This window comes from Dermacentor albipictus, chromosome 8 (assembly GCF_038994185.2).
Source record: "Dermacentor albipictus isolate Rhodes 1998 colony chromosome 8, USDA_Dalb.pri_finalv2, whole genome shotgun sequence".
NCBI classification, from domain to species: domain Eukaryota; kingdom Metazoa; phylum Arthropoda; class Arachnida; order Ixodida; family Ixodidae; genus Dermacentor; species Dermacentor albipictus.
Window position 1 is genome coordinate 117,469,196 of NC_091828.1, and position 23,451 is coordinate 117,492,646.

Sequence of the window (23,451 nt, forward strand, 5' to 3'; positions counted from 1 at the left end):
ATTTCAATCGTGCTTCCCACTTGGAGAAGGGCCCTGCAGCGGCGCGACCATGCTTCTAGAGCCGGTGAAGAAGACCGCTCACACTCAGGTAGCTCGAGAAGAGAACATGCTGACGCTCGACCTGAGCGCCCGTGGTATAGGCCGCTTCCGAAATCCCATGGCACCATGGCTGATCCGCCTAAATAAACCGTCATTGCGGCGGCTACTTCTTCGCGCCGCCTCCCACAATAGCATATTGTCGAATAATGCTTTGCACGGATACTTGCTTACTTAACTCTACAATAACTTTTGTCTGTTTATCGTATGAATGAAACTTATATTAGTGGAGGCCCCCAAAAGGCAGTGCGACTGGCAGAACGAACAGTTCATCATGCTATTCAGGTAGTCAGGACCTGCAGTGATGATGGGTGGTGGTGGTGGTGGTGATGTTGAAGCAGGCGGGGTTAGCCTGGCATAAATAGCCGGCAATTGTTCCGCCTGATCCTCCTTCGAGTTGAGATCAGTGGTGTGTCACCAGGTGTCGATGAGCCCCGTGTCTCGCAGGAAGGCTATCAGCAGTCATTGCGCCCTCTTCCTGAATGCCGCGGGCCCTCAGGGGAAAAGAACGTCTTCAAAGGTCCTGTGCGTGAGACCGCTTTTTTGTAGGTTGTTGACCATCGCTTTTCTTTCTGTGTCAAACTGCGGGCATAGCCAAATGAAATGTTCGATGTCGCCAATGTCACCACAGAAAACACAGAGTGGGGAAGCGCGAAGACCAGTCTTGAATAACCAAGCTGGGGTGTACGCGGAGTCGGTCCTGGTGCGGTATAAAAGCGTCGCTTGTTCGCGTGTAAATCCATGAGTCACACAGGATTCGTGTGGATTCTTGTACATCTCTCTAAAGTGAAGGCGGATTGCACCCTTAGGGTTTCGAAAAGCTTTTGGAGCTTTCACTTTTGGGACACATGTCAGCTCTAGGCGTTCAAGGTCGTCAGCTTCCTCGTTTCCATCAATTCCTACTTGTGATGGAATCCACTGAAACCTTATGTTAAATCCTTTGCTCGTTAGGTCGTCGATCCGTGCCAGAGACTGCCTTGTAAATTTTTCTAGAGGTAGGCCCCGTTGTAATCTCTGGAAAGCTGACTTGGAATCCGTCAGCACCATGACATCTCGTGCAGAAAAGGCCTGTAGTTTCCGCAAAGCCGCGGTGATCGCGGCGCTTTCTACTGTTGTAGAGGAAACTACACGATCCAGTCGGCCAGACCATGACACATCAAGGGATGGTATGCAGAATGCCGCTGCACAGCTATCTCTTTCTGCGTACACCGAACCGTCTGTGTACACTTGTAGATGGCTTTGAAACACAGTGCTCAAGTGGTCCAGCACAATGAACTTGGCTTCGGCAGTTGAAATGGTGCGTTTCGTCAGTAGGTGGGGTATATTGAGGCTACAGGTAACGTCCGGAAAAGACCACGGCGGGTCAAGGCGACTTCGTTTAGGCCATTCCCATCCTCAAGATCGGAAGGTGTTCAGCGCCGCACGGAAATGTGAGCGAGTTCTTGCTCTTAGCCGCCGGAGAAGCGCCGTGTCTGCGCGTGACTCACCCAGCCTTAATAGCTGCGTCAGCAAGGCCTGAGATGCCAAGAGGCGGAGTGGAAGAGACTGCCTCATTAGTGACTTTCTTGTTTGAAGCCGCCGTTGGAACTCCCATCGCCAAGCGAAGTCCCTTTCTGTGCACTGCCTCCAAGCGCTCGAATTGACTCGATGACGGTGATATCAGAGGGAGCTGATAGAGATTGCGGCTTGTTATCAGTGCAGCGTTCAGTTTAAGCATGGATATAGGATTGTTTCCCCAATGTATACCTGCCAATCGACGAAGTGCGTTGATTCTTTGCACTGATGCAGCCACAACACTTTCCACCACACCACGCCATGGTAGCTTGTTGTCGATGGTGGCGCCCAGGAATCGAACATGAGTTGCACGAAGAATTGAATACCCTCTGATATTCAGCGTGAGACGTGTTGACTTGCGTCTCACTCCCGGGAAAAGCACGAAGGCCGATTTTTCTGCTGATAAAGATAGGCCAAGCGTCGATAAGTGGCGATCGATAGTGGAGATTGCGGCCTGGGCTATTCGGGCCAAACGTTTGTGTTGGTACCCCGAGATCCAAATGCAGATGTCATCTGCGTAGATGGCCATTTTAACTGCCGTCCGACCTTCTTTCAGGGCATCTGGAAGGCTGGCCATGGCAACGTTAATAAGCAAGGAGGATAGGACACTTCCTTGTGGGACGCCGAGGGAAATTCGTCGCTTGTCACTCATTATACTTCGGAGCTTAACTTGGACACATCGATCACTGAGAAATTCATGGACGAATCGAAGAGCATTTCCCGAGACGCCCGTGGCTCGGAGTCCGTTGATGATGCCTGTATGAAGCACACAGTCGAATGCCTTGGCAACGTCCATAAAGATGGTGGGTGTGGAAAGGCCGTCTACGCGATGGTGCTCGATATGACTTAGTAGATCCAAGACACTGTCCTGGGCACTCAACCGTGGACGAAATGCGGTCATACATGATGGCATTCTGTTTCCTTGCTCGAGATACCATATTAACCTCGTACATATTAGTCTTTCCATCAACTTTGATGCGCATGATGTTAGCGATACTGGCCGGTATGAGGTGAGGTTTGCAGGATCCTTCCCCGACTTGAGCACTGGTACCACCCATGCTGTCTTCCACGCTTCTGGGATCTCTCCTGTGCTCCAGACGTGATGAAATATGTCCAGAAGTGCTCGTTTTCGTTCATATGGCAGATTTGTCAGCATCTGATTGCTGATCGAATCGGGACCCACAGCACAGCGTCTTCTTAATTTGCTAAGCGCCAAATCCAACTCACGAAAGGTGAACGGCGTATCCATGGTATGTGATGCTTCAGACAACAGAGGGTTCGATACTCCTGCTGATCTGGCAGATGTGTATACATCTGCAAAGTCTTCTGCAAGGGTTTGCAAATATTTTCCTTGCTTTAAAGCAAGTGCTTCGAATGGCCTGTGCAGGCAAATCTTTCCGGATAGGCTATTCATTACTCCCCATATCCTTGTCATGGGAGTAAACGCCGATAAACTCTCACAGAAAGCAGCCCATTGAACTCGTCTTAACCTTTTTGTGTGACGACGGATGACAGCGTTTATCCTGTTGTATTCAGTTTTCGCAGATGGATTTCCCGTTTTTCTCATTAGCTTGCGCTCTGCTCTCCGACGGGCTGCGCAGAGGTTCTTTAGTTTCAAATCAGGAGTAGGGAAATGATCTGGCAGTTTCAACATTGAGGTAGCCACTCTTTTGCTCCGCAGCATATCTGCGAACAGCTCACCAGGGGATTCGTCCAACGCTTCTCTGTATGTGTCCCAGCGAGTCACAGCACAGAATTGTCGGCCAGCAGTGTGAAATCTGGTGATGTTCGTGAAGATCGGAAAGTGGTCACTGCCCATCCTGTCTGGGGCCGTTTATACGTTATGAGTTTATACGTGTTTTAGGCAGTTTCCACAGGTACGCATTGATGTGCGAGAGTTTGCATTTCAACTAAAGGTGTTGTGCTCGAAAACCACAGATGATGTCATAAACCTGTCGTTTGTACCCGTTAAGTCTCGTATACTATCTCTCCAAGCCATTGTCGCAATTATTTCTGTGCCTTTCAACACTGTATTGACAGTCATTGCCACAGTATCAACTATGCCACTCAAAGTGTGTAATGCTTACCTTTGTGGCTGTACTGTGGGTAAAAATGTGCAGATTTTCATGACTTTTACGGAATTCATCAGAAAGAAAGCAAGTGCTAGCACTCATTCGGCTTCCGCCCGCTGTATTCGATTGTACCCTTGAGCAACCTGCAACAAAAAGAGTACTCAGCTTGGATGGGGTCTTCAACAAAAGGGACTTATAAATTATCGTAACCCTTTCAATGCTCCTCTGCGTACAAACATGGCCGATGCTATTGATTTTGAAGTTGTAGAAGGCCCTATAGGCGAATATATAATTTAACGTTAATGTTCTCATTCCTGGCGGCCCACGCTGAAATAAGATTGCGCAATTTTCCTTTGCAGTACACTCGGGCTGCTGAATAAAATGCCGCGAGTTCGATGTTCCACAGAGGCAGCCGCGCTCTTGCATCAAATTCAAACATACTAACGCGTTGAACATGGGATGAAATATAAAAGGAGCACATGCGTTTAAATAGCGTAAATACGGCAGCTCTTGTGTTGGTGCTTTGGAACGTGAAACCTCATATGAGGCCGACAAGGCTTGATAAGTCTTAACGTACGTGCTTGCTGAAAAGTCCCTTTCTAAAGTACGCGGCCTTTTGTAGCGTTAGTAGCAGAGGCGTTGTTGGGAAATAATTCCTCTATGAAATATCTTTGTGAGAAATACTTCTGCTTCTGGGCCAGTAGAAATAGCAGACCAAAATAAAATAAATAAAGCAGATCTAACGCACAACTTGTAATCTGCAATACGAAGTGCGTATTTTAATTCCTACTTCTGTAATTGTTTTGGCCTGTGTTTGATTGCCAAGACAAGTTTGTTAAGTTCCAGGTTCAGGAGCTTCGGGTGCCTGAAGAAATTAAATGGATCGATGGTCATAGTTAAGCTTGATGATAACCATTACAAATACTAATTTCATGGTAATAACCTGCCAAGCTTTTCCAAGTTGTGCAAAACTATACTTATCTTAACCACGTAGTCACACGCGACGCAGGTCACGAGAAGAAAATGCCGAGACGGAGAAAATGCGATTCTAGCACATATAGAAGACGCGGTTATCAAACAAAATGTATAATAATTGCAATCTAGGAATGGAAGTGTATTGGAAGAGAACTTCCAATATTGAGAAAAAAGCTAAGGACCAGGCAATGAACAAAACTTCCAGGAGAGTCAGCCCTCGATGACCGGTTATGTAATAAAAGTTCATTTGCATAGAGATGCCTGAAAACTTCATTGCAATTTGTGTAGGTATATACGGATTTATTTTATATTAGTTGATTTCGTTTGTTTCCGTGATACCATCGATTTATTGCCCATGAGAGATAGCAAAAGACTGGATATCGCGAATTATTTACCTGAAAAATTAAAGCCTTTGTATGCCGCTCCGAAAGGCACGCTCACTTAAGTCCCTACTTTCAGTGGATATTATGTCTTAGCTAACCGAATACCTTAGATGTGAATATTGCAGCAACTATGAAAACCAATTAATAACGAGGTAAGCTTCCCCAATATTAAGCATATTTTTGCTATAATGAAACTTAAATCTTACTGCGGCCAAAAAGGGCCCCTAAGTAGATTTCCAAGTACTCAATCAGCGTAGGAGGAGCCATGTGCGTCATACGTAGGACGTGGTACGTGGGATATTTTGGACTGGGGCAGGCTTAGGTGACGATTGTCTACAGCTTTTGAGAGAGATTTGCCTAGAAAATACAGTTTGCGTTGAATGGGAAAGGATGAGAGCGAGGATAAAGCTCATATCAACAAGGGACTGAGGCAGCTGTGATGCCCTCTATCTCCACTGCTGTTTATGACGTATATGATGAGGATGGAGAGGGCGCTAGAAGGAAGTAATATCAGCTTCATTCTCTCATACAAACAGGTGCGTACAGTACCCGCCCTGGTTGCTCAGTGGCTATCGTGTTGGGCTGCTGAGCACGAGGTCGCGGGATCGAATCCCGGCCACGGCGGCCGCATTTCGATGGGGGCGAAATGCGAAAACACCCGTGTACTTAGATTTAGGTGCACGTTAAAGAACCCCAGATGGTCAAAATTTTCGGAGTCCTCCACTATGGCGTGCCTCATAATCAGAAAGTGGTTTTGGCACGTAAAACCCCATAATCTAATTTTTTTAGGTGCGTGCAGTAGTAGAGCAGCTGCTTCCGGGTTTATTTTATGCGGACGACATCGTGTTGCTAGCTGACAAGCAAAGTGATTTTAAGCGTCTGGCTAATATATTTGGACAGGAAGGCAACAATTTAGGTTTGAGATTTTGTGTTAGAAAATCAGGCGTTATGGCATTCAATGAAAATAGTGAACAGACAGTGGCGATACAGAGCCAGGAAATACCTCGGGTAACAGAATATAAGTACCTTGGCATACGGATAAACGAAGACAATTGATATATGGAAACACAGGAAAAAACAATAACAGTGAAGGGGAAGAGAAGTGCAGCAATAATGAAGCACAGAGCGCTATGGGGATACAATAGGTATGAGGTCCTCCGAGGTATGTGGAAAGGTGTATTGCTCCACGACTTACTTTTTGAAATGCGGTTGTTTGCTTTAAGTCAGGGGTACAATCAGGACTCGATGGGAACCAAAGGTAAGTGGGTCGCCTCGCATTGGGCGCTCACGGGAAGACTACAAATGAAACTGTGCAGGGTGATATGGGCTGGGCTAGTTTTGAAGTGAGGGAAGCTCGCAGTAAAATTGAGTATAAAGAATGACTGAGGAGTAAGGAAGAATGTAAATGGGCTGCGAGAGTGTTTAGATATCTGCACAGGAAAAACATTGATTCACAGGGGATGAAAAGAACTAGGAAGCTTACAAGCAAGTATGCGGCCTGTAGGGTGGGCAACACCGCAACAAAGAACATCAAGGGGAAAGTCAGAGAGGCTGAAATAATCTCATGGGTGGCGGCAATGGAAAAGAAACCTGCAATGATAACTACTTAAGAGGAAAAATGAAATCAGGAAAGAAACAATTTATGTTACCTCAGTGGAAAGCTCATTACTTTTCGAAGCCAGATCGGGATGCCTTAGAACACGCACCAATAAACCGAGATATAAGAAGGATGAAGCATGTATTTGCTGCGGTAAAGCTAGGGAAACTATGGAGCATGTTTTATTAGAATCTGAAGACGTCTACCCAGCCGACGATTCAGGCACCTCTGGCCTCCTTGAAGCCCTTGGGTTCAGCGGGAACAATGAAAAAGTAAACACGTCTGCAATAGGGATTAGTACCAGACGATTGGAGGATTGGAGACATACAAAAGCACAGTTCCCAATAGGGAATCAGAAAATTTGGTTGTGAGAGTCCATAGTGTTTATTTTTCTTTTTTGTTCTTTAACCTAAGTAGGACATTAGGCAGTATAATAGCAAGAGCTTGGTGGCGCTACCCACCGTCTCATTCCAAAGGGGACGCTCATTACATGCATCCATCCACCGATCCATCGTACGGAGTATGTAAAAATATAAAGAAACATAATTTTTGGCTTCTTGGCATGTGTGGCTAAGATACATGTTCTGGCTTACAGAGCGGTAATTGTTGTTGAAAGTACTACGAGATTTCAGTCAAAATGACGGAAAATCAGAGACGAAGAGTATGGCCAGTGATAAATCACTGAGTGTCGATAAATACATGTGGCTCTCGAATCCCATAGGTTCCAGGTGTCCTCTGTTAAACTCTTACCTGTGTGTTTTGCACCGTTGTAGTCTACGGAGGTATAATTAGACTGCCGGCAGGCTTCAAGGAAGACATAGCTTAGATTTGTGTAATACTTGGGATAGTTGATTGGTGTTTCTCCACTTTTGCCGTGATACTTCTCCACTGCATGGTGCACCAAAAAACCAAGTTAACATTGTTGTTGCTGTACCAAAAGCGACAAAATTAGAAGCTGGCCGACTATGAATCCACTATCCGAAAATCGTAATAACACAGAAGAGTTTAAGCATTTGTATTAGCATACACACAAAACATGTGCGAACGCGTTAGCGCTAGATAAAATTCTGGCTCTCTGTCCGGCATAATGAAGTGCTCCAGCTCTATTCTTTTGGATACAGAAATCATGCATATATTTGTGGTGTCAACCACTAGCTTGGATCCTATGGTGCACAATACTTATTTTCTTCTTTCTCTTCGGGCACATTTTTGTAAACAAGGTCAACAGAACTTATTTGAATCAGGTCACCATACAACAAATATGTGCCCAGGCAGACATCATTTTCAAGAAAAAAAACCAGGAACCATTCAGTAATTCAACTAATTTCATCGAATAAATGAGCTGCCGTGGTGGCGTAGGGGCTATGGTGTTGTGGTGCTAAGCCTGTGGTTGCGGGCTAGAATAACGGCTGTGGCGGCCACATATTGAATGGGGGCGAAATGCAAAACCACACGTGTACTTTCATTGGGGTGCACGTTAAAGAACCCCAGGTGGTCAAAATTATGTCGCGCCTCACAATCTAACCGTTGTTTTAAGAGGTAAAACAGATGAATTTATATGAAACTCCATCAATTTATCTGAAAACGCATGCAACCCTGTAAAGTGCAGGTTGCTGTGACGTAGCAGGGTGACGTAGCAGGTGACGTGGGACGTAGCAGAGTGGCGTAAAATGAAGATACTATTACGCATCGCTGTACCCGCGATCTTATTCCGATTGGCGCTGTGCGATTCTCCCGATAAGATGCATAGTCACCACAGCAACTGAGGCGAGATGGGCCGGCTTACAGCATCGTTAGCGCACCTTAACCTTTCGCCACCCTTCTACGTCACGGGAAAGTTTCGCCACGAGCCGCGCTTCACACTGCAGAGTGCGTGGTCTGGTACATTCAGCAAATGATTCGAGGCCAATTATTTCGGTTAACATGAACGTTTGAAATGTTGAGACACGAAACTAAACTTTTATAACCATTTCCTTCGACATTCCAATGCAAATATGTGGCGTAAAATTTCAAGGAAGTTATTTGTCGTAGTTAGTTTATTTAAATAATTGATTTATGTGGGTGTTCTAGCAAATAACGTACCCTTAGTCTTATAAATATAGTGTAGGGACGTGATTCTACTAATCTTTTTGTGTTTATTTAAAATCATCTTTGAAAGTAAAAAAAGCACTCTATTAGCATCTGATGTGTGGTGTTGGTGGTGTTGGTCAAGAACAAGAATTGGTCAAGAACAAACAGTCACCTAGACGCAGTAAGGGCAAAAGCAGACCAGTTCAGCTTGGCACTTGCAACTAAAAGCTCAGGCTTAGAACAGAGAGATGAAGGTCACATAGAGGCAATGAATGAAACCGTAACTAGGCTGGCTTGAGAAGCAGAAACTGAAGTTGGAGGTAAGGCACCAAGGCAACCAGTACGTAAGCTCTCCCATGTAGCGAAGGACCTAATAAAGAAACGACAAAGAATGAAATCAACAAGGACGAAATAAGGAATATTCAGAATTATAAATTGAGAAAGACTCAGGAAGCAGTAAAAATTGGACGCAGCCTGAAATCAGTCAGAAGAAAGCCTGGCAACGGACAAACCCAGATGTATGCACTGAAAGATAAGCCTGGTGCCGAGAAATGTGCTCGATCCGATGGCAGTGAAAACAAATGGGCTTGTCGTCAGCAGTGCGCCATTCAGACGGGTCGCGGAAACGTGGTGGGTAAGAAGGTGCGGGAAGGAGCGGAATCGAAGAAGCCGGGTGGGTATCAGGGCGATGGGCCGAGCGGATGGTGTGAAGACCCATGTTTTCGAACTCCTGGCGGACAACTACCTTGATCATGGAAACCGTGACTGCAGGTGCGTTGGTGGGGCTGGAGTCGAAGGCAGCGGGATAGGCGGCCTCGATCTCATGCTGGACGATCCTCGTAACATCGCTAGTGTTGTTGGCATGAGGAGTGTCGGCACAGGAAGATGTCGCTGGGGTGTTGGGCAGACGGGCAAACTGCTGGTGAATGCGTCGGCTTTTAGCGATTTCCAGTCGGCGGCACTCTTTTATAACTGCATCCACCGTCGCCGCGTTGTTGAAAACGAGCAAGTTGAAGGCGTCATCGGCAATGCCTTTGAGGATGTGGAAACCTTGTCTGACTCAGTAATGTGTGCGTCAACTTTGCGCCATAGAGCCAAGACATCCTGAATGTACGTGATATAGAGCTCTGTTGACGTCTGCACATGGCCGGAAAGCCCCTTCTGCGCGGCAAGTTTGTGACCGTAGGGGCTGCCGAACAACTCTCGGAACTTTTGTTTATGCGAATCCCAACTGGTGAGCTCATCTTCATGCGTCCGAAACTAAACTCGAGGTGTGCCACCGATGTAAAAGACTACGTTTGCGAGCATGATTGTAGGGTCCCACCGGTTATTGCGGCTGACGTGTTCGTACAGGCTGATCCACTCCTCGACGCCTTCCCCATCTTTCCCCGAGAATACGCAAGATTCACGGGGAGCGGGGAGATTGATGCAGGTCGTCGAAGTGGCAGCAGGTGTCGGAGCCGATGGAGTCGAGTTGTCGTCGCCGGGAGCCATGAAGGAAAGGTTGACGTACCGTCCACTGCGAATCTCCGTGACGAGGTACAGAGAAGGTTCACCTCACAAGATATGTTACGTAAGAAGACGCAGACAAAAAGCTATATACAAGTATATTTACAGGCAAATACGCCGCACTTGGCCAAGAGGCAACAGCCCGCGCTAGCTTTTCATTGCCGTCGTCGTCTTCACACTGCTCGCGTCTTCTTGATCGCAAATACTGTTACGTAGCAATATGATCAGCATTCTCGAAGGCACAGTAAAAGCAGCGGAAGAATTCTATACTGACCAGTACAGTAGTCAAAGCAGCCACGATACCTCAATTCCAATTAGCAATGAACCGGTTCCAGAGACTCCTTCGATAATTAGCGATGAAGTTAGAAGGGCCTCGCAATACATGAAACGGGGAAAAGCGACTGCAGAACGTGGACTATCAGTTGATTTAATCAAAAGTGGAGGAGACGTAATGCTTGAAGAAGTAACGGCTCTTTGCACGAAAAGGCTATCGACTTTATTAGTCTGAGAGAACTGGAAGAATGCCAACATTATACTAATCCACAAAAAGGCACACGTTAAAGAATTAAAAAAATTATAGGCCCATTAGCTTACTTCCAGTATTATACAAAATATTCACCAAGATAATCTCCAATAGAATAAGGGAAACATGGGACTTTATTGAACCAAGGGAATAAGCAGGCTTCAGGAAGGGATAGTCTACACGAGATCCCATCCAAGTCATCAGTGAGGTAATCGAGAAATCCGCAGAGTACAACCAGCCCCTCTATATGACTTTCATAAAGAAAAGGCATTTGACCAACTAGACATACCTGCAGTCATGGAGGAATTACGGAATCAAGGAGTACAGGATGCTTACGTAAGTATCTTAGAAAGTATCTACAGAGATTCTGCAGCTACCTCAATTCTGCACAGGAAAAGTTGAAAGATGCGTATACAGAAACGGATCAGAGAAGGAGACCGGATCGGATCGGAAAACATTTATTGGGCTGTAGAGAAGAGATCTTCGCGGCTTCAGACGGGTCTTCCATCTTCTGATGGATTCTTCTGTCTGCAATCACAGGGTTGGTGCCCTAGTCCAAGGCTCCACTGAGTATGGCCAACCCGCGAGCTCGCTCTACTAGGCGCTTTTGGCCGTTCAAGCTTACGCTGGAAAGCATACTCTCCCACTGTTCCGCACTCGGGTTTTTAATTTTATAGATTGTTCGGGACTCAATATTTTGACAGGCCCATGATATGTGGTACAGATCTGGTTTCTCTCCGCACCATGGGCACTTAGCCTCATATTGTGTAGGGAAAATTTTATTCAGAAGGTTTAGATTCGGGAAAGTACCCGTCTGCAGTTGTCGCCATGCAAAAGCATCCTCCAGAGAAGGAGACAAAATTTTTCCAATGCTGTTCACTGCGTGCTTGGAAGAAGTGATCAAGGTATTAAAGTGGGCAGACTTAAGAGTATGGATCAACGGCGAATATCTCAGAAACCTTCGATTTGCAGACGACATTGTCCTGTTCAACAACACTAGAGACGAATTACAGCAAATGATTGACCACCTTAACGCCGAGAGTAGAGTGGAAGAGTGGGGTTAAAGATTAATATGCAGAAAACGAATATAATGATAAATAACCTGTCAAGGGAACAAGGGTTCAAGACCACCAGTCAGCCTCTAGATCATGTGAAGGAGTACGTTTACCTAGGTCAGTTACAGTAATCTCGGACCATGAGGAGGAAATTCATAGAAACATAAAAATTGGTTGGAGGGCTTACGACAGAGACTGTGAGCTCCTCACTTGAAGCTTAGCATTATTATTGAAAAGTAAGAAGTACAATTACTGCACTTTACCGGCGCTGACATATGGGGTAGAAACTTGGAGACAGACAAAGACGCTTGAAACCTAGTTAAGGACAGCGCAAACAGCGACGGAAAGAAGAATGATAGGCGGAACGTTAAAGGGACAGGAAGAGAGCGGTGTGGATCAGAGAGCAAACAGGCATAGCCGATATTCTAATTGACATTAACAGAAAGAAATGGAGCTGGGCAGGTCATGTAATGCATAGGTTAGGTAACCGGTGGACCATTAGGGTTACACAATGGGTGCCAAGAGAAGGGTAGCACCGCGGAAGACGACAGAAGAGTAGGTTGGGCGATTAAATTAAGAAATTTGCAGGCGCTAGCCGGAATCGCTCGGCGCAGGACCGGGGTATTTAGAGATCGCAGGGAGAAACCTTCGTCCTGCAGTGGACATAAAATAGGGGGATAATGGTGGTGTGTTATTTGACAACACCATTTTATACCTTAATTATCTGCACGTTGTAACATCTGTAGCAGCTTAAGCTGGCAAAATAACACAACAGATTATTCATGTAGAGGAGGTGTTCATATTTCCTTGGTATTCTACTTGATTGGAATTTGAAATATCGCAATCATATTGCTCACATAAAAAGGAAAATAATTAATGGTGTACGCATCTTAATTTAAACACGCCCTTACTTCACAGGCACCACATTACTCTCACTTTACCACTGTTTTGTGCACTTTCACATTACTTATGGCATAATGTGTTGGACAAACACCTATACTACTCACACTGCGTCACTTCAGTAAGTTCAGACCCGAGTCATAAAAATAATTGCTTGGAGTGCACGCTTTTCAAATGCGAATTCCCTACTACACGAGAATAACATCCTTGCCATTTCTGGACTCACTAAATACATCCTGGGTAGTTTTTTGTAGAGATTTGCGAATAATGAGCTACCATCGATCACATTTTCACCACGTCACCTGGTGATTCAGAGTACCTCCAGATTTCCATTGAATATTAATTTTCTTTTACCAAGAATCCGCACTAACTAGGGTAAACAGGTTGTAGAATTGACTTCCATATCAATATGGAACACCCTTCCTTTCATATTGAGAAACGCAAGATCTTTATCACAATTTAAAGGACAACTAAAAATGCATTTATTATTGACAAATTAACGATAAGGATTACTGTATTCCGTCTTTGTTCGCTTTTTTTTCTCTTTTTTCTTTTGCTGTAAATAAACTGTTGGTATTTCCTTCCCGCACAATTTTTCTGCTTCCATGAAATATGCTAAACCTTGTAATTATTTGTAATCAACTCTGTATTTTGTTATGTAACCGTTCTTTTCTTGTTGCTTGTATACTTCCTTATTTTTGCTATTGTTGCTTTGAGATAACTATAATAACTGTTCTTCTACAGGAAGTCCAGATACAATCTTTGACGATGGGATCTCCTTCTGTATACTAAGTACTTGTAATGTGACCCAACTTCTAATAATAAATACTGATTCTGATTTTGATACGCAACGATATGGTATTCGTGTTACCATGTATTCACGGTGATGACATAACATGGTATCGATGGCTTTTTTATGGAAGGTTACCCTGATGGCAACTCCACGCGTGCTCAAAGTGCTTACTGCCAAAGCAGTGGTGCTTATGGAACTCAGTGTCGATCACCAATTACCGCTTCACATTCGGGCAAATATCTATGCATAGCCGCGCAAATACTATTATTGTGTGTGTGTGCGTGCGTGCGTGTGTGTGTGTATGTGAGCGTGTGTGTGCGTGTGCGTGCGTGTGTCTGCGCGCGCGCGCGCGCGCGCGCGCGTGTGTGTGTGTGTGTGTGTGTGTGTGTGTGTGTGTGTGGGTGTGTGTGTGTGTGTGTGTGTGTGTGTGTGTGTGTGTGTGTACGTGTCGAAACGTGGCGCGATCACAGTAAACAGCTGCTCTCTGTATCGCGCGCTTGGGCCGCCTCGCGTCGGCGCGCCCGGCTACGCAGCTACGGCGTGGTACATTCAACCCTCAGCGAAGATGACTTATATCATGCGAGAAAGTGCTTGACCTTTCTTTTTGTGCTGATCTGAGAGCTATAAAAATATAAAAATAACGTTTATGAATATCGAAGCATTTTGAAACAGTGTCGATAACAAAGTAGGAAGCCCTTCTTCCCTCGCAAAGCGCGGCAGGCGCAGGGCGCGTAGACGCGACTTGCGTACCTGTAGTCAGAGGTCTGCAGTTTGTTATCGACACACGAGTTAAAAATGCTTGTCCTACTTGAGCCATAGCGACATGGCTGCTGCGCATATATTAGAGTGCTGCAGCTCTCACCTTCTTCGTTGTTTCTCCTTCATTTCTTATTACTTTCCATGAGCAGGCAATGAGTGAACGCTTGTGATGGTTTTTTTTCTTCTCTTTCTCATCCTCTCAGAGAGAGACTCACTGCATGTTTTTAAAGCTCTTGAGACCGCAGGTTGTTGGCATTTGAAATTCAGTTATTCATACGGTTCCGGACCCCCCCCCCCCCCGATGAAAAAAAAATACACAGCGTATAGGGCTATGCGACACGAAGACTCGGTCTCCAACTAAATCTGAACCTTGCTCCTGTGCATTATTTTAGACCACGTTCAAATGTGAAATTGCGTATGCCTAGCGCCCGTCCGGTCTGTATTGTTTTCTTCTCTGCATCCCTGCCGTTTCCAGTTTGGTACTCCAAACCAAATCGCAGGCTCTTGCAACCAATTAGCTCGCCTTAACGCTTTGATAGTCCTGTTACGTTCGCTGTCGAGTTGGTGCACTTCCCCAGGAAAGGTTCTTACGTTCCTAATTCATTAAGCACACTCCCCTTTGTATCAAGTGTATTTCTAGCAATACTTGAAACGGACAGTTTTTATTATTAGAACAATATCAACTTACCTTCCTCTTCCGGAAAGCCAGTAACTTGAAAGTTCTCGATCTGTTTAAAGTAATCAAGGACATCTTCAAATTTCCAACCAGTGGCACCGTACTCGGTTTCCCACTTATTAAAGTCATGTGGGTTTCCCCGTACATAGTTCATGGAGTTGAGAGAACTTGTACCTCCCATAATTTTTCCTTGAGTCATAGGACCAATCTGAGGGGAAGAGGGTGAGCTAGGATAAGTTGTACTTCAATTACAAGTGTATGTGTACAAGTGAATTATAATTTTCAATGAGTTCTTAATACTGTTTCTTTTTGTGTTTTCCATAATGTACAAGAGGAGATAAAAGTAGTGGAAGCATTTACACGAAAAATAAAGGAAATGCACGACATTATTCTTGCATTTCGTGCCTACAACGATAGCATCAGTGAATGTTGTTTAGACTTTATTTTTATACAGAAGGGTTAGCACTATAAGTGCGCAGCCAATCTTACCTTGATAACTTGGACCCATATTCATGAAAACATTGTGACGCTAGCTTTGCTTGTAAGGGCACGTGTCAGCCATTTGTGATAGGTTCATATTACTTGTATATATGGCCGACTAATTAATTATGGTACGTAATCTGAAATTTTTTCCAGTCTGTTTTTTAAGTGTGTTTTTTCTGACCAATCAATGCCAACGGACGCTTGTCTTCTAAAGATATCGTCATGTTGTAGAGACATGAAGAAACGGTCAAAACGATTAGTTAGAAACATATATATTGCTTGGAGAAGTTTCGCCCAAAAAATATGCAACACTTAAAGGACAACGACAAGGGCGTGTTCACTCATCGGTCATCGAAACTTGAAATAATGGTTGAAATCCATCTGCTATATATGCAGGTACCAGCACACATTCTTGACTGATCGCTCGCTAACGTATTCTCCTAGGAATGTAAAAAAAGATACGATTTGGTAAAGTGCCTGTATAAGTGTACGTCTTTGTCAAAACATGTGGATACTGGTAGTAAGTGCAGAAATTGTTTAAGCTCTTGGATTGCTTCCAACTTCCGCGTTTCCTTCTTGAAGTCGACATTTCACTTGTTTAAATACATCCGTAGTTTGGCAATACGACAGAAGGTTCTTACGAAGCGCCTGTATCATGCGCGCAAGCCGAAATGAATAACATATTACTTGCTTATCCGTGGGACGTGGCAATTTAGGGACAGCGGTGGGCTTCAGTGAGTGAAGGTGGTATGCAGACGTGCTGATGACGTGGTCGAAGAATAGAAGTCCTTTTCAGGAGAAATGGCGCTTTTCTTCTACAGGGAGAAGCCTTGTAACTTGACGGTCTCGAGTACGGTCAGAAACTACCTACCTGATCGTAGAAGTTTATGGTGAAGCCGGTAATGTGCTCTCTGTAGATAGGACAGGAATGATTCCCGCTGTCAAAGCCACGTGGCGAGCAAAAGTCAGAATTTCAATCAATATTTGGAAGGGCTCTGTAATGCCTTTTTATTGATACCTATCAGAAAGGATGTAAACTACCTGCACTAGAGTACAGAAAAACCAGAGCGTCACTTCGAGAAAGGGTGCGTGGTCAAAAGAAGCAGCTTTATTGGCTTTTACATTACTGGCTATGCGGCAATGACAGGGCAATAACTGCTGCTAAAGAGCTAATCTACTAGCTGCTGGGTTGTTTACATACATACGTTATGTGAATAACAAATTCTTTCGGCTGATGATTTTCCCGAGAACTAAAGCACATTAAACAAGGAGAAAAACGCATTAAGCAGAGCAACACCATGATGTACCAACGCTGGCCTGAATATCTACTGTTTTCGTCTTCTCGACATAGTTAACTTGAGGGTCCGGTCACTAGTTTGTCTTGCGTACGCTGGGATTAGATATGTGGTATATCTTCCTACTACTAGTTAGTAAAATCGTCCACGTTGCTGTCATGTTTCCCAAGATGTTGGTGAAAGCCTTCGCAGTGAAGTCAATTCAAAATCATTTGCACAAGCATTGTGACAAAGCCTCTCTTCGGTTATGGTATTACTTGATGGAATGACAGAGAACTCAGATTTTCCGAATTCATTGGTTGAGACGTCACAGCAGACTGAACTTCCACATGTAGTCATAAGTACAACAACAGAAAGTTTGTACAGGAGTTCTAGCTTATCTCTTTACTAGAGTTCGTCATTGTGACCTACAGCGTAACACATTTTCAAGAAGACAACAAATAGTCGAAACTTACTTAGTAGTCAGGAGGAAGCAGTTCAATTGCTTGAAACGCACACTATTATGGAGTGGATGATTGCCTTGTCCGAACAGGCCACCATTGGAATCTGAACCTGGCAACGTTCAATGCTAGAACGTTATGTAGTGAGGCGAGTCTAGCAATGCTATTGGAGGAACTAGAGGGCCGTAAATAGGATGTCATATGGCTCAGTGAAGTTAGTAGGATAAAAGTAGCATATACAGCGCTAAAAAGTGGGTACGTCCTGTACTACCGGGGCTTAGAGGAGAGACGAGAACTAGGAGTCGGATTTATGATTAATTAGGATATTGGTGATAGCATACAGGATTTCTATATCATTAACGAGAGGGTGGCAGGTATTGCTGGGGAACTTATGTAACAGATACAAATTGAAGGTCGTACAGGCCTACGCCCCTACATCCCGTCACGATGACCAGGAAATCGAAACCTTCTATGAAGACGTGAAATCGGCGATGCGTAAAGTCAAAAGAAAATACACTATACTGATGGGCGACATGAATGCATGGGTAGGCAAGAAGCAGGCTGGAGACAAGTCAGTGGTGGAATATGGCATAGGCTCTAGGAATAGCAGGCGATAGTTATTAGTAGATTTTGCAGAACAGAATAATATGCGGATAATGAATACCTATTTTCGGCAAGCGGCATAACCGAAATAAACGTGAAGGAACCCGAATGACGAGACTAGAAATGAAATAGACTTTATACTCTGCGCTAACCTTGGCATCATACAAGACGTGAACGTGCTAGGCAAAGTGCGCTGCAGTGACTATAGGATGGTAAGAAATCGAATTAGCCTTAGCTTGAGGAGGGAACGGCAGACACTGGTGCATAAGAAGCCGATCAATGAGTTAGCGGTAAGAGGAAAAATAGAAATTTCGGCTCAACCTACAGAACAGGTATTTGGCTTTAACTCAGGAAGAGGGCCTCAGTGTTGAACCAATGGACGATAATGTAAGGGAAATCATGGAGGAGTGTGCAACAGAAGTCGGTGGTAACTCCGTAAGACAGGACACCAGTAAGCTATCGCCGGAGACGAAAGATTTGATCAAGAAACACCAATGTATGAAAGCCTCTAACCCTACAGCTAGAATATAACTGGCAGAACTTTCGGAGTTAATCAGCAAGCGTAAGACAGCTGACACAAGGAAGTAGGATATGGATAGAATTGAACATGCTCTCAGGAAAGGAGGAAGCCCAAAAGTAGTGAAAAGGAAACTAGGAAAGGCAAGAATCAGATGTATGCGTTAAGAGACAAAGCCGGCGACATCATTACTAATATGGGTGAGATTGTTCAAGTGGCTGAAGAGTTCTATAGAGATTTATACAGTACCAGTGGCACCCACGGCGATAATGGAAGAAAGAATAGTTTAGAGGAAATTGAAATCCCACAAGTAACGCTGGAAGAAGTAAAGAAAGCCTTGGGAGCTATCCAAAGGGGGAAGGCAGCTGGGGAGCATCAGCTAACAGCAGATTTGTTGAAGGATAGTGGGCAGATTGTTCTAGAAAAACTGGCCACCCTGCATACGCAATACCTCATGATTTCAAGCGTATCGGAATCATAGAAGAACGCTAGCATAATCCTAATATATAAGGAATGGGACGCAAAAGACTTGCCAAATTATAGACCGATCAGCTTACTGTCCGTACCCTACAAAGTATTTACTAAGGTAATAGCAAATAGAGTCAGGAACACCTTAGACTTCTGTCAACCAAACGACCAGGCAGGATTCTGTAAACGCTACTCAACAAAGGACCATATTCACACTACAAATGAAGTGATAGACATGTGTGGAATATATCCAAGCCTTGTATATAGCTTTCATTGATTACGAGAAAACGTTTCATTCAGTCAAAACCTCAGCTGTCATGGAGGCATTGCAGGATCAGGGTGTAGACTTGCCGTATGTAAAAATACTCAAAGATTTCTATAGCGGCTACACAGCCACCGTAGTTTTCTAAAAGAAAGCAAAAAAATTTTCTATAGACAAAGGCGTCAGGCAGGGAAATACGATCTGTCCAATGCTATTCACAGCGCGTTTACAGGAGGTATTCGGAGACCTGGATTGGGAAGAATTGGGGATAAGATTTAACGGAGGGTACCTTAGTAACTTGCTATTTGCTGGTGATATTGCGTTGCTTAGTAACTCAGGGGACCAATTGCAGTGCATGCTCACTGACCTGGAGAGGCAAAGCAGAAGGATGGGTTTAAAAAGAAATCTGCCAAAAACTAAAGTAATGTCTAACAGTCTCGGTAGAGAACTGCAGTTTACGATAGGTATCGCGGCACTGGAAGTTGTAAGAGAATACATATACTAAGGCAAGCTAGTGACCGCGGATCCGGATCATGAGACTGAAATAATCAGAAGAATAAAAATGTGCAGGGGTGAGTTTGGCAGGAATTCTCAAATCATGAACAGCAGGTTGCCATTATCCGTCAAGAGAAGATTGTACAACAGCTGTGTCTTACCAGTACTCACCTACGGGGCAGAAATCTGGAGGCTTACGAAAAGGGTTCGATTAAAATTGAGGACGACGCAACGAGCTATGGAAAGAAGAATGATAGGTGTAACGTTAAAGGAAAAGAAAAAAAGCAGATTGGGTTAGGGAACAAACACGTGTTGAAGACATCTTAGTTGAAAGCAAGAAAAAGAAATGGGCATGGGCAGTACATGTAATGAGGAAGGAAGATAACCGATGGCCATTAAGGGTTACGGAATGGATTCCAAGGTAAGGGAAGCGTAGCAGGGGGCGGCAGAAAGTTAGGAGGGCGGATGAGGTTAAGAAGTTACCAGGGACAACATGGCCACAATTAGTACATGACTTGGGTTGTAGACAAGTATGGCAGGGCCCATTGCCCTGTAGTGGGCGTAACCGGGCTGCTGCTGCTGCTGCTGCTGCTGCTGCTGATGATGATGATGATTGCATTCTCTCGCGACGTATTGCATCTTAGAGGGAAGGGAGTCCTGCTTATGTAGCACTCTAAGTTGTATCCACTCGCTACCTGGCACGGTTCCAACCTGTGACCGGATTTTTGTAGAGGTCACGCGACATTCTAAGTTCTCGTGTTTTTATTCTTTCCAGAGAACATTTGCGGCAGATGCCTTGGAGTGCAGAACACGAGTATTGTCGTAGATCATCACAAAGAGCAGCAAAGTGCGAGAAAAGGGTCCCTGAGACCCCAGCAACATTGTTTAAAATGTGCGCAAAACGTGGGCAGACGGGGTAATATTCTACTTGATATTTCAGACTTGTGGCGACCATGCCATTAATTCGTCATATAGAACGGCCAAGAATACCTATCTTGCTAGTAGTAAGCTAAAACGCTTGCAGACATATATATATAATTCGAGATGTCACCCTTTGTAAAGAAAATTGCGTGTACGCTATTAAGTTGGCAATTCAAGGTATCGTACACACGGAAATATCTTAAGTAAGATTGAAAGGTATCTGCAGGCTAGTTAAACGAAATGTCTTTTCTGCCCTGTGTACGTCAGTCAATGTCACCCATGCAAGGAAGACGTCCCACAAATGTTGAGCGTACAAGTCAACACCAGTCCAATAGAAACTATTCAGTTTACAACTTCACCTACAGCAGCCCCTCAAAGTCATGTGCGCGAAATATTAGCTTCATTTGTTGCGATTTCAGCAGATTCACCCATGAAGCGCTAGTACAATGTCTAGTGCTTATGCAGACTCTAATCCATGTAAATCTTTAGACCATCTAAATAGTTGTGCTTGAGACAATGTAAAAGGCTCCTGTCATGTTTGGAAACCTAATGATAGTGGTAGCGTGTACAACCGTGTATCACCTAATACTAATACAGTCTAGAAAAAAACAATGCAGGATAAGCGCAGTGTGGAAATAATCGTTATATAGCATTTAATAGAGACCGGCTATCAGCCTCTGTTAGGGTTTCATAAAGAAGTCCCGTTTCACCTGGAAGGGGAAGCATCGGTTGCACTAGCAGATCAGTAGACAGCCATACGAATGAAGGATAGTATAAGGATAGTTACTGGCTCTGTATAATTGTAAACACTCGCTGATTAACAAAATTACCATGCATGGTTTCAGCGTGCACAGGCAAGCACATTACACTCTATGACCGCGGTCACTCGCTCTCGAAACTCGGGCCTGAGGAAGCGATGCAGCCGCATTGAGCAAAGTGACCTTTGCGCTGTCTACCGCTTCAACGCAAATTGAACGGCGATACCAAGGCACACGCAAAACTACGAGCTGTCGGCCCACCTAGACTGCCCCCAAAGGACATGCCTTTTCAAGATAAAGCCTACCGGGTGCGCCATACGAAGTTGCTGCGGAAGTGCAGCGTCCCCTCCCTCCCCTACGACCAGAGTCATGCACGCGACGGAAGACGGCGCGCTTCCTCCACCCTTTCCTTGCACGCGCGAGATTGAGCTGCAATCTTCAATCACCTTCAGTCGCTTTCACTCGCACACACAGCATACGACGCATGGAGGCACTGTTATTGCCCTTAGACGTTATACGAAATATCACGGGCACGGCGACGGCGAAGGCAACGGCAAAAATGCGCCTGGAGGGTCCATGTAATTGCTATCTTACTAATACTGCAGCACGACGCAACAAGGTCATTTAAAGCTAGTGTGTAATGTGAAGGTGTTTAACTGTGGTGTCAATGTATAGCTTCAGACATCAAACCAATCGTGGCAATGTGTTGTATGTGATCATTACAACTTGTGGTGTCAAAAGCCGCGTCCATGAATTATGTATGTCACCGTCAAAACTAGGCATGCGACAACACAGCGCGCATGAAGCCACTAGCAACCTCGCTTTGCCAATTATCGTTGGTACTCGCCTCCGGTGTCATTCAACATACGGCGATAGAAGTGCATACGCGCTTACCCGGCCTCTAGTCCTGGCTCACGAAGAGCATTGATAAACCTGCACTTGTGTACACTACAATCCTGTCTCGTTACATCTACGATTACAATAATCTCAAGAACGATTGTACTGATCATCATAACATCTAAACCTTATCAACAAATATACACCGCCCTAAGAAATATAGCTTGTGAAATTATTAATCTCCAATCAATCATCTCCAAAAAAGATGCGCTGCCAAGTGTTATTTCAGCATAACGCTAAATTCAATAAAAGCTACACAAATACAGTTTGTAACTGCCCTAGCGAGAAACAAACCTTCGTCACAGACTTGTGCTAATGGAGTCACAGACGGCGGATTTTTTTATGCAATTTTAGTAACATTTATGTTTTCTGCGGCCACTTGTTGTATGCCAAATGTATCTGCTGATGGCCCTCGAGATGCGAATTTTATTCACTACCACGTGTGTTTTGCATGTTTGTTACCGGAAATACCTAAATTCGTCTGGGCACGAAATCATACCCGGTGCTTTCCTTCAACAATGTGCTATGCTTCTTTCAGAACAACCAATTAGCACATATCGTGCTTCGTTCTGGCGTGGAAAAGGACTGAGTGAGTGGAGAAAAATCCGTCTGGTGCGCATGTTTAAGAAGGCTCAAAGTCTGCCATTAGGAAACTGCTGTAATCTTTCATTAACACAAGCCATAACCGTAAAGTTGGCATCAATTAGCTGAACATAGTATTCCAAATTGCAATATTGAATTTGTTGATAAAAAAGCTGGGTTTTAACTCGCTTTCAACACGGTTTAAATAAACGAGTTTTCAATCATGAGCATTGATACTAATTCTCGCAATCTATTTACAGTGCAGTGAAAGCAATGGCACGAGCGAATTAAGGTACCGCACAGTTCACAGCAGGATGTAGATCCGCCCTTCGTCATTGCTTCTAAAGCACATATGTCATATTGTAGGTGAAATGGTTGGAAGCATGTATTCAGGCATGAACATACTTGTCTAGGTGGCGAGTGTTGTACTTTTGTATCATCCCTTAACCTCTTTTCCTACTATGAGGAAAGTAAGTTACGCCACATATTTTTTTCTGAAGGAACTAGCACTCAATATTTTATATAATAGTTAAACAAAAGGCAGAATTAATGCATTTTTCACACTTAAAATGTTTAATAATGAGCTGTATGTCGTAAAAAACATAAATGGACAAAATCAAGATTGTGAATTGAACAAAGTTTGTGAAAACACGCTTGTATCTACTAAAAATGTAACAAATATTATAAGATATGCAAAATGTACTACCGTATAATTTGCACTATCACCCAAAAAATAAAAAAGAATTCACTGAACAAGTATTCCACTAC

General features: G+C 44.3%; 1 protein-coding gene across 1 annotated transcript in view; it reads right to left on the bottom strand.

Annotated features, from left to right (window-relative positions):
• LOC139049307 (oxygen-dependent choline dehydrogenase-like) overlaps nt 1-23,451 on the bottom strand; it is an 85,608-nt gene that overhangs the window by 42,342 nt on the left and 19,815 nt on the right. The window contains exons 3-5 of the mRNA XM_070524685.1: nt 20,009-20,236; nt 14,975-15,170; nt 9,493-9,638 (exon numbers count right to left, since the gene is read on the bottom strand). Coding sequence (XP_070380786.1) covers nt 9,493-9,638; nt 14,975-15,170; nt 20,009-20,236 — 570 coding nt within the window. The remainder of the gene's footprint in view (nt 1-9,492; nt 9,639-14,974; nt 15,171-20,008; nt 20,237-23,451) is intronic.